Genomic DNA, 10662 nt, shown 5'->3' with positions numbered 1-10662 from the left:
CCCCTCCACCAAAAGAAAGAACAAAAAAAAACACAAAATAATACAGTTGGCTCCTACTTTAGCTCATTGACTTTCCATTGCAAATCCAACAGGCACTCACAGCACTCGCCCCCCCCCCTCACCCCCCCTTCCCTCCCCCTCCCAGCCCACCCCACACCGCCCCCCCTTTTCCCCCTGACCACAGCTATGGCTTTTGGATACAGCAGCAGAGTCTCTCGCTCTCTTGCTTGCTCTTTCGTGTCTGAAGATAATGCCCACCGTTTCGTTTTTTTTTGCAAAAGGAAAAAAAAAAACGGATTTGAGACATACAGCATTTAAACACAACGTCTGACCGTCGCGTGCGACCGGCAGCCTATAGTGTGTTTAGTGACGAAGAACATGGGGCTGTTTCCCAGGCCTGGGAAAGACTCAATCTTTTCTCCAGGCTTTAGGCAGCGCAGCCCAGGGCCTCCACGATGTGTGGGAGACTCGCAGGCAGATGGAAAATTACAGCCGTAATTGTGGAAAAAGAATATCCCAACTGTCACCGATACTATTAAAATGCCCCCCCCCCCCCCCCCCCCACCCCCAACTCCCCAACCCCCCAACCCCCCAACCCCCCCGCCACTTCCATTCATCTACCATATTGTGTAACTCCCCAGGATTGAGTCCTCTGTTATCCAACAGCTAGAATCGTCCAAATGGCGTGACATAATGGCGAAAAAAAAAACTAAGAAAATCGAGAGGCGTTTCAGCGAGACCTCCTGCATCATCTTTAGCAACAGCAGGGGTTCCTCAGAGTGGTGGTCAAACTGAAGCCACATGGGCTTACAACAACAACAACAACAATAGAGTCCATCGTAGCAACAAACACTGAAAAAGACGAGGGAGGAAGGGGTTGGGTTGGTTTTGGTCGGTCCATGTTTGGTCCTTCTGTATATTGGCGACGGGTCCGTTGGGCGACGAGACTTGGGTAGAGTCAATGCGAATGCGATACTACTACTACTACTACTACTACTACTACTACTACTACTACTACTACATGTGGCTCAGGAGGTAGAGCGGGTTGGCTGGTAACCGGAAGGCTGCAAGTTCGATCCCCGGCTCCTCCTAGCTGAGTGTCGAGGTGTCCCTGAGCAAGACACCTCACCCTAACTGCTCCCGACGTTGACAACGCCGTCTGTGTTGTGTGAATGTGTGCAATGAACGGGTGAATGTTGGGCAATATTGTAAAGCGCTTTGAGTGGCCACGGGTTAGAGAAGCGCTGTATGAATGCAGTCCATTACTACTACTACTACTACTACTGCTGGGCGTGGAGTCCTACGGTGGGCGTACTGCGGTGCAGCCCTCAGCTGCATTTGCAGGACTTGACGATCATGTTGGAGAGCTGCTCCACTTTGGGGGTCCGGCCGGAGTAGTACAGGATGGTGAGGGGCTCCAGGTCCTGGGGTACGCAGCAGGGTGAGGCTGAGGCCTCGGGGTTCAGGGTGTTGTACAGGCTGAGCAGCTGGGGGCAGAGAAGTAGAGGGAGGGTTTACGCAACACACAATGGTTGATCGACCAAGTGTTTTTAAGTGGTGGATTTCATTGGTGGCTATTAAAGGCTTGACAGACAATCAAAAGGATGCCCGATTGGAAATGTACACCCTGACCGAAGCCCTGACTACATCTATGATGCAAAAACTGCAACAGTCTGCTCTTTCCTTTCTTTAAAATTCCCAGCATTGTGTGTTCATTACACACTTTCTCCTTCATGAATAACCCATCGTATCATCAAGAGCCCACTTAACGAATGTATTCAATGTGGTGGTGCGCATGGGTGGTGTGTGTGTGTGTGTGTGTGTGTGTGTGTGTGTGTGTGTGGGGGGGGCGGGGGGGGGGGGGCACTCCACTCACTGTGCTGTGGGTGGTGTCGGAGCTCCTCAGGTAGGGGCAGGGCCCGGAGCAGTAGTTGGCGTAGTACCCCTTGGGCTCGTGGATCCACTTCCAGTCCAGGTCCTGGCGGAAGTCGATGTAGAGCCGGCGCACGCAGCAGTTCTCCTCCACGTTGCTGTTGGTGGGAAAGCACAAGGCCCACGCGGTCAGTCACCACCAGGACCATTGATCGCCGTGGTTCCCACAGCCTTTGTGTTTTGCGACCGGGATCCAAAATTCCTGTCCCGTCCTCTCTAGTTGCTTGTGCTTGTGAGAGATTACAACGTTTCAGACGGAAGTGGTTCTAAACCCAGAGGGTGAAACTCAAAGTAGGTGCACCAGGGATCACAGAATGTTGGTGTTCCGATAAAATGGCCGACTGTTGCCTTCGCCACTGAACTGAACTTTGTTGTTGCATTATTGTTTTGTGTACAAAGCTGCAGCAGAAAAAGGGACACAGTACAGGTTGAACCAAATCTCTACTCTCACCTTTTACGCGTTGTCTCCTCACACAATGTACTGTTTGTTGTAGTAGCAGCAGGAGTAGTACTAAGTATTAGCGATGGTGGTAGTAGTAATAGTAGCAGTGGTGCTAGCGGTTTTAGTAGCAGTGGCAGTGATAGTCGTGTAGTGAGCACTTGGCTGTCTCACGTGAAGCAGTAGTTGGTGTCCAGGGCTCTCTTGCGGCGGCGGTGGGACTGGTTCTCCAGGCGGTGGGGGGGGATCATCATGAGGATGAGGTGGGGCAGGTACAGATCCTTCTGCCTCTTAGGCCGGTCGGGGTCCGTGGGCCGCTGCTCCTCGTGGTCCCCCTCGGCCCCTGGGGACACAGCAAACCATCAGGTCAGGTGGCCCCCACTTGAGGGTCAAGAGTTTTAAGGCGGCACGTGGCTCAGGAGGTGGAGCGGGGTTGGCTGGTAACCGGAAGGTTGCTAGTTTGATCCCCTGGTTCCTCCTAGCTGAGTGTCGAGGTGTCCCTGAGCAAGACACCTCACCCTAACTGCTGCTGACGAGCTGGCTTTCGCCTTGTTAGGCGAGTGTAAAGTGGTTTCTCATCAGAGCTTGAATGAGGACAAACGAGTGTCTGCTTCCTCACCTTTGAACTTGACCTCCAGGACCTCATACACATTGTCGTTGATGTCACCATTGGGGTTGAAGGTGTGGCACGGGCAGTGCACGCTGATCTCCAGCCCCAGGTTGGTTCCTTGGAGGAAACAAATCACATCACGGAAGAACAACACATGAACATCGTCGTCTCCAAAAAGAGACCGCTTCTTTCCCTCTGGAGAAAAGTACTTATTGTTCATCTCGAAGCACAACAAGAATACCGCAAGACATCTCCCATGTCCACACTTTCATCAAACCCAGACGGGACGATTTAGCAAGAACCGGGGGAGATGGTTGTAGGGAGCAGACGGGCAGAAGGGATGTTCCTAGCGACGGCAGTGTGGTGTCTGGCGGTGGCTTGCGGTCTCACCTCTCTTCATGAGCCACTCCCGCACCGTCTCGGTGACGTCAAAGGACACCCACTCCGGGGTTCCCCTGGTGAGGACATTCTTAGCGCCGATGTAGCGCTGCTTCCCGATGTGCTCGTTTGGCCGCAGGATCTGAAACACAAACCGGGAGCCCCGTCACTCGTTGAGGCTCACGCCGGAGCGGTCCGTGTAAACAGGGAGTGGTAGCGTGTGGTGGTGGCCGCGGACGAAACGTGATATGTGGCTCAGGAGGGTAGAGCGGGGTTCGATCCCCAGCTCCTCCTAGCCTCTAGAGTGTCGAGGTGTCCCCGAGCGAGGCGCCTAACCCTAACTGCTCCCGACGAGCTGGCTGTCGCCTTGCGTGGCTGTCACCGCAGGCTGTCACCGCAGTGTGTGAATCTGTGTATGAATGGGTGAATGTTAGGTGATATTGTAAAGCGCTTTGAGTGTGCCACTGGTTAGAAAAGCACTGCTGGTTATTGCCGCCCATTTCAATTGACCACACCTTAGGCCAATAAGGAGTCATTTCTCATCGGACAAGTCAGACATTTACTTTTAATACATTCCTCTCTTACTGAATGCACTGTACGAGCCAGGAGCATCTGTAGATGGTGTTTTAGCTGATGAATAGTGGTTGGACTGAGAACTTGCACTGGAAGTCATTAAACCTTTTTCTTTTTTTACAGACTTCATACATGGCAAGCAATCGTTCCCAGCCACGGTTTACACACAGACCCTTTATGATAACCATATGGACATATCATATATTTCACAACCTTAATGTGGTTTGATTAGGATGTAGTGGATTTACTTTAGAGTCCCAAAACGCTTTCTGCAATGCTGCTTGGGTTGCACTAGATGTGAAGTCTGATACCTCACCATCCCAGGAACCACAATCTGGTTCTCCTTTCCTTCTCCACTTTATACCATTGTGTTTCATGTATGTGACCTTATAGTTTACCGTTGATTTTATGTTCTGCCCCAACTGACCATCTGGGATACTAAAGGATCTCTTTAACTTTAACTTCACAAGAACACAAGATCTTCCCACCAAATTGTGTGAAGAAATGTATGTTGCTTAGCTATAGAAAAACTGTACCCTTACCACTGTGACAAACCCTCCCTAAAAAAGCGAAGTCACCCAACCTCCAGTTTTATGCAGAAGCTTCAGCCAAGACGTTTGAATAATCCCATATGAAAGCATCTGGCGTCTCACAAGCTACCTCTGTTCTGCTGTTGTTTTATTCATGCTAGATCCTGTGATGCGATCAAATGCTTTGATGGTCCTCAGCCTCCCTACACACCACTCACATAGTCACTTTGGATGAAAGTGTCTGAGAAATGACAATGGCAAATGGCATTTATATTAGGGATGCACCGAAATGAAAATTCTTGGCCGAAACCGAAAACCGAAAATGAGGAAACCAAGGCCGAAAACCGAAAACCGAAAACCGAAACACCGAAAAAAATTATTATGCCAATTATTAGTAGGCCTACCATTGCATTTATAGCTATGACTGTGTACTAACCTCACTAAAATCAAGGCATTGGAATTCAAAGAATAAATCAATTACAATTATTAAAAGTATAAAAATATTTATTTAGCACTGAAAAAACAACAACACCGTTTTCCGTTTTGCACTTTGCAGACGGTCCCTAAGCTCGCGGATGATAGCCGACAGCTCATAGAAGCTGTCGGCACTTTGCGGACGGTCCCTAAACTCGCGGCTGATAGCCGACAGCTCATAGAAGCTGTCTCATAGCGAGCCGTCGCTAAAGACAGCTTGTTTGGATGAAAACAAGGTTGTAACTGGTTCTCTAGATTACTACATTTAGTCTTTTTCAGATATATGGAAATATGCCCACACCGCAGACATGTTGGCGCAGAGGCGCTTATCCAGACAAGCGTGTGCTGGCCACGGTTTTTGTTTGCGTCATCACAATTTCCTGTTTCGGCCGTGTTGTTTCGGTGATAAAAGTGTTTCGGCCAAAAGCCGAAAATGCGCTTTTGGGCCATTTTCGGCCGAAAATTTTCAGTGGCTGAAATTTCGGTGCATCCCTAATTTATATAGCGCTTTTTTGTAACCAGAGGCCACCCAAAGCGCTTTACAATATTGCCTGACATTCACCACCATTCATTCACACACTGACGGCGGTGTCAGCCATGCAAGGCGACAGCCAGCTCGTCGGGAGCAGTTAGGGTGAGGTGTCTTGGTCAGGGACACCTCGACACTCGGAGGAGCCTGGGATCGAGCTAGCAACCCTCCGGTTACCAGCCAACCTGCTCTATGTCCTGCGCTACATGCTGCCCCTGTAGAAGGGGAATGACTGGTACTGGGTAGGAGGGCGGTGGAGACGGTACCTTTACACACCTGGTAGAGCTCTATCCTCTGTTCGTTCCTCCTGGCGCTGGGGTTTGGGACGCGCAGGGCCCTGAACTCGGCCCGGAAGAGGTTGGTGGCGTTCCTCTCCATGGCGGACACGTTGAAGCGGAACACTTTGGAGGTGATGCCCTTGGGGCAGGAGGGAAGGTCGTCTGCGACAAAGGGACCACAGAACAGTCAAGAGACCTTTATTGAGATGGGTCGTTTTGTTAGGTGTCTTCTCGTTTTGGTTTGGTGGTGGGAAATAAGAGATGAGTTGGTCCGTTGAAAGGTCTGTCCCCTGGGGGGGATCTTGTGCATAACACATCAAGTTTAACTGCTGCTCTTTCGAGCTGAAGCAAACATAACGACGGCATTTTGGATTTCAACTCTCCTTTGAGCCTGAAGCATGAGCTCTACATGTCAACCTTTTTTCGAGTTTCACATCACGCAAAGGCTTGCGTGATGTGAAACAGGATGCAATATCGACTAAGGCCTAGTCAATTATATTAGAATAATATAATATTTGATTATATTCTGAAGCAAAAGGGAAGTTTTCTAATCGGAAAAAGGTTCTGTAATTCAATTTCCTCAATTTCCGAAAAACAAAACAAAACTATGAATGGAGTGTTCCAGTGATTCTGCACCCCTGAGAACGTGAACTTATGATTCTGAAACAAAAAGGGTCGTCATGGATACGCTCCGACGAGAAGTTTGTCTTTGAGTGAACCAATGTCATCATTGAGTTGGATGCACACACAGTCAACACAGGAACACACAACGCTACAAAAAGAAGTGGACCACAACAAGCTGAATGAACTGACACACATAATGTGGTTGGCCACAGAAACAACATCTAATACCACAAATCACAGGGTGCGCCCTGTTACTAAAACATGGCACCGTTCACCGATGATAATAATAACAAATGGATAAATCTAAACCTTGTTTAGAAAGTTGTTTCTAATACTTTCAGTTCTATGAGTTTGCGTTTGCGGCCGATACAACATATCCCTCCCTGACCACCACCTCTCCTGTCAAACAATGCCGAACAAGTGAGTGCAATTACAAATAACATTTGTAATTACAAATTCCCTTTGCTATTACTTCAAACCCCAGTGACAATCCCAGTCTCTCGTTTTCCGCTATGTTTGTACCTCATCAGGCTTTCACAGTTGGCCCCCAGGTCGTGGGTCACCGGTTAGCCGACCCACTGTCGTGTTCTCCAGCCTCGACGGGTAATGTAACCGCGGGAGGAGAGTGGGGACGTCACTGGACTTGTTCCAGAATACTGTGTTTTTAAAAGTGTCCTGCGTCCGGAGATCAGAAGGAAGTTGTCGTCACATGTGTGCTCTCCCCCTCTCCCCGCAGGGTTAAATACGGCGACGTTTGTGTGAACACATGCATGGCCCAGACTTTGACACTCAAACCCCTTCTTGTTTGAGCCTCCAGTGGCAGTTTGGGGTAGAAACTAGGGAGTAGTCCGAAGTGTGTTAAAAACACTGAACCGATGTAGTGTTGACATTTACTCTGTGCCAATGTGACAGTGACACTAAAGTCCAAGCTCGCATGTGAACAGTTTAAATGACTTGAGTCTCATCATATGTTCCTTATGTTTGAAATGGTGTACAGTTCATATGCTCATATGTTCCAGAAGAGAACATGAAAACAAACAGCAAAACAACCTGTTTAAGTCCGGAGAGGAGGTGATGCAATCGGCTTGGGCCAGGCCCAGGTCCACACACACACACACACACACACACACACACACACACACACACACACACACACACACACACACACACAGTAACATTCATACCATTCAAGTGTGACTCAGTCGGGCCATCTTGTATGAATTCCCATGTTGTAACGGTTGTATAAGACTCTGTGCAGGCATGAGTGCACCATTGCCCTTGAAAAGCACAGAGTAGCCAAAAGGTAGTCAACAAGACACACAACCAGGCCAAACTATAGGCCTGGTGCAGTGCTTTGGCATGGGGTCGCCAAGCCAGAAGGTTCTGGGTTCAAATCCCAATAGCTTGAGTCTTCTGCCATCCCTGGGCAAGATGCCTCACCCCTACCTGCTCAACATGGAAAAACTCAGAAAATAGAGTCTACTTTGTGTTTACATTTAAATGTAAATAAGGCCATACTGTCCCGCAGACCGAACTATCTCCGAATCCGTTGTAAATAAGCGGATACAACCATGAGGTTCACGGTGGTCAACCCAAACGGGGGACTGACTAGATAATGCTGGGGATGTTGACTGTTGCGATATTGAATAATGTGGTTTGGGGGAAGCTCAGCTCGCGTTGCCAAGCAGCCAATAAAAGAGGGAAAGTATTTCCTCAATAATATTTTACTATGTTTATATTGTCCAGCTCACTCAACGGTTTCACCCCGACCACAGTAAAATAAGCAGCGAGCGCGTTGCCTCGCACTCTTTCCAGAATGTTCACCCGCAGTCGTTCCTCCACTCGAGATATATTCATCAACCAGCGCCCCCCCAATCCCCCCCTCCCCCCTCTATAAGCACACACACAATTAAGAGAAAAGGAGAAGAAAAAGGGAGAGAAGGGAGTTTCCCCTAATCAGGAGCCCCTTGCCTCAGCTCCATTTTCCTGTCCACCTCCGTTAACTTTTCCTAGTCCCCGTCTCCGAGACCCCCCCCCCCCCCCCCCCCCCACCCCCCTCATCCGTCCGGGCAGATGTCCCTCTCATTTGAGGCTAACAACTGGAACGGATACGGGAACATCTGGGGAGAGGGACAAGGTCCGCACGGAGGGGGGGGGGGGGGGGGGAGAGAGAGAGAGAGAGAGAGAGAGAGAGAGAGAGAGAGAGAGAGAGAGAGAGAGAGAGAGAGAGAGAGAGAGAGAGAGAGAGAGAGAGAGAGAGAGAGAGAGAGAGAGAGAGAGAGAGAGAGAGAGAGAGAGAGAGACTAACCTCGTTGTAGACAGACAAAATGTGAGAGTAAATAAATGAAAGATCGGCAATATTTCCAGGAACTTAAAATAAATGTAGAGATTACATTTCGTTTGGAATACAATGATCTACAGCCTATATTGCGGTTCATTCAACAGAAAGGGACGATGAACAGCTTGAAACATTGATGTTTCACATTTTTACAACCAATTTGGCACTTGGCACTCGCGCTACCTATCTTGCGCGTAATTACGCTGCGCAACCAACCCGGCGGAAGCGATGCTGCCACACTACTCACTGTTCTCGGGAAGTCCAGAGACCACGTTGAATTTATAGATCTCCTTGGCGTAGTACTCGGTCTCCGTGTTGTCCTGGCCACAGCTCTGCTGGCGGTCCCGGCCCAGCTCCTCCAGTAGCTCCCTGGTGCTGTTGTACAGCGCCTGGATCTGATAGGGCACGTTGCTGGGTCCGAGGGACTGGGGTGGACTGGTCAGCCTCAGTTTGCTCAGGATCTGGCCCCGGATCGCCTCGACCCTCTTCCTCTTCACATGGTCGATGTCCACTGTGGCGCAGGTCGACAGGGACAGACTCAGCGTCACGCAGTTGAGCAGCAGGACGAACAGAACGGCTTTACCCAGATGCATCTTTTTCTCTGCATTTGGTTTTGGCCAACACTGTTAATGTTGGGATTTACAGGGTTCGCGTCAATGATTCTGGACGCCAAATTAGACACGCTGCTGTTTGGTTGTAAACGAGACACTTCTCACTGGATGGAGATCGCGTACCTTGTTGCTTTTCGTTCGCGTTTTCCCTTCTGTGTTATCAGCAGAAATCCAGTTAAACGTTCGCCCTGCAGACATTATTCAACTCAAAAGTCCGGCAAGACGAAATCACCAATCCCTACACATCCTACAGGCCTATACCATTCCCCGGGACATAATATCCATTCAAAACGTGCCGTGCGCCTCAACAGGTTTTCCATCGTCCTAACAGCAGCCCCTACTCTTACGTGGTCCAGCACTTAGACATCTTTCTTTAGTTTCTTCCGTTTCTTTCTCATGAACGAACAGGCTGGCAGTGACAGTGTGGAGGTTGACTCGGAGTGAGGGGGTCCGGGGGGCTGTCACTCTGCAGAGGTGGGCTGTGGGACCCTGAGCGTGTGTTTTTATACCAGTGGACTGACTGACGCTCCTCTGGTGGGGGGTGGAGGAGGGGATGGAGGAGGGACCGCAGGACGTCCCAGAAGAGTGGAAGTCTCTCAAAAAGAGAGAGAGAGGAAAAAAAAGTTGTGCGTTCCACTACTCATGCAACAAACATCCAACGTGACATTACAGCCGTTTCAGGGGTAAACTGTAGGTCAGGTTACGTTCTTTTTAAATTCTTGGAACCCCAAAATCATTTTTTTTTTCATGATTGATATTATCTGTTGGTTTGTGTTGGCGTTTTTGAGGTGACGTTTGAACATTGGAGGTTCAGACTAAATCGTTTATTTTCTTTTATTGGGTCTGAGTAGGAATTTTTTATATATAGAGAAATTTATCATATTCAAATATGAGACACTTTATTTACTTCCGAACCATTTATGAGGTGTGCGGTTTTACCATTAAAATACAGCGCAGTACGCTGCTCCCCCTAGTGGACGGGCACGGTGCTATTTTTACTTTATCTTTATTCACACGGCCCCTGCTTTCCTTTTCCAACCTTTTGAATCTACATTAAGCTATCTGTGCTATAATTCAGTTTTCCCAAAACATTCAGACATTATTTTGGGATTGAATAAGCCTATACATCTATACAATGTATAAACTGGGCCTGCGATTCCCATGCCTCTTTCGGTTCAGAGGTCCCTGGGTTCTTGGATGAATAAATCAGTCCCTAAATTACCGTTTACCATGTACAGATCATCCCTCACGGGCCGGAATGTGGGGAAGGGAAGCAGAAGAATCCCATCCATTCCAATCTATTTTGGGATTAGCTGTTGTTTCAGGAACAGGAATGCAGTCGCACA

At 49.0% G+C, this 10662-nt stretch overlaps 1 protein-coding gene across 1 annotated transcript; it reads right to left on the bottom strand.

The window, feature by feature from the left end:
* Positions 1-643: 643 nt before the first annotated feature.
* Positions 644-9762, bottom strand: LOC311370782 (transforming growth factor beta-3 proprotein-like). The gene is made up of 7 exons (XM_084489092.1): positions 8953-9762; positions 5742-5905; positions 3372-3501; positions 2991-3098; positions 2546-2714; positions 1877-2030; positions 644-1487 (listed from the first exon to the last, which is right to left on the bottom strand). Exons 1-7 carry the CDS (start codon positions 9296-9298, stop codon positions 1329-1331), a joined length of 1230 nt encoding a protein of 409 aa, XP_084345218.1. The 5' UTR covers positions 9299-9762; the 3' UTR covers positions 644-1328.
* Positions 9763-10662: the final 900 nt, after the last annotated feature.

Source organism: Micromesistius poutassou (genome assembly GCF_964030765.1).
Source record: "Micromesistius poutassou genome assembly, contig: SCAFFOLD_1279, whole genome shotgun sequence".
In the NCBI taxonomy this organism is placed as follows: Eukaryota; Metazoa; Chordata; class Actinopteri; order Gadiformes; family Gadidae; genus Micromesistius; species Micromesistius poutassou.
The sequence above is the reverse complement of the archived record's forward strand: the minus strand, read 5'-3'. Positions and strand labels throughout refer to the sequence as shown.

What these genes read in the sequence shown, in the direction of transcription:
- LOC311370782 (XM_084489092.1), bottom strand. Translation starts at nt 9,298, where the DNA reads ATGCATCTGGGTAAAGCCGTTCTGTTCGTCCTGCTGCTCAACTGCGTG. An exon ending in AGAGGATAGAGCTCTACCAG is followed by an intron (nt 3,502 to 5,741) that starts GTGTGTAAAGGT and finishes TTTGTGTTTCAG; the next exon opens with ATCCTGCGGCCAAACGAGCA. An exon ending in GACACCAACTACTGCTTCAC is followed by an intron (nt 2,031 to 2,545) that starts GTGAGACAGCCA and finishes TCCCACCAACAG; the next exon opens with CAACGTGGAGGAGAACTGCT.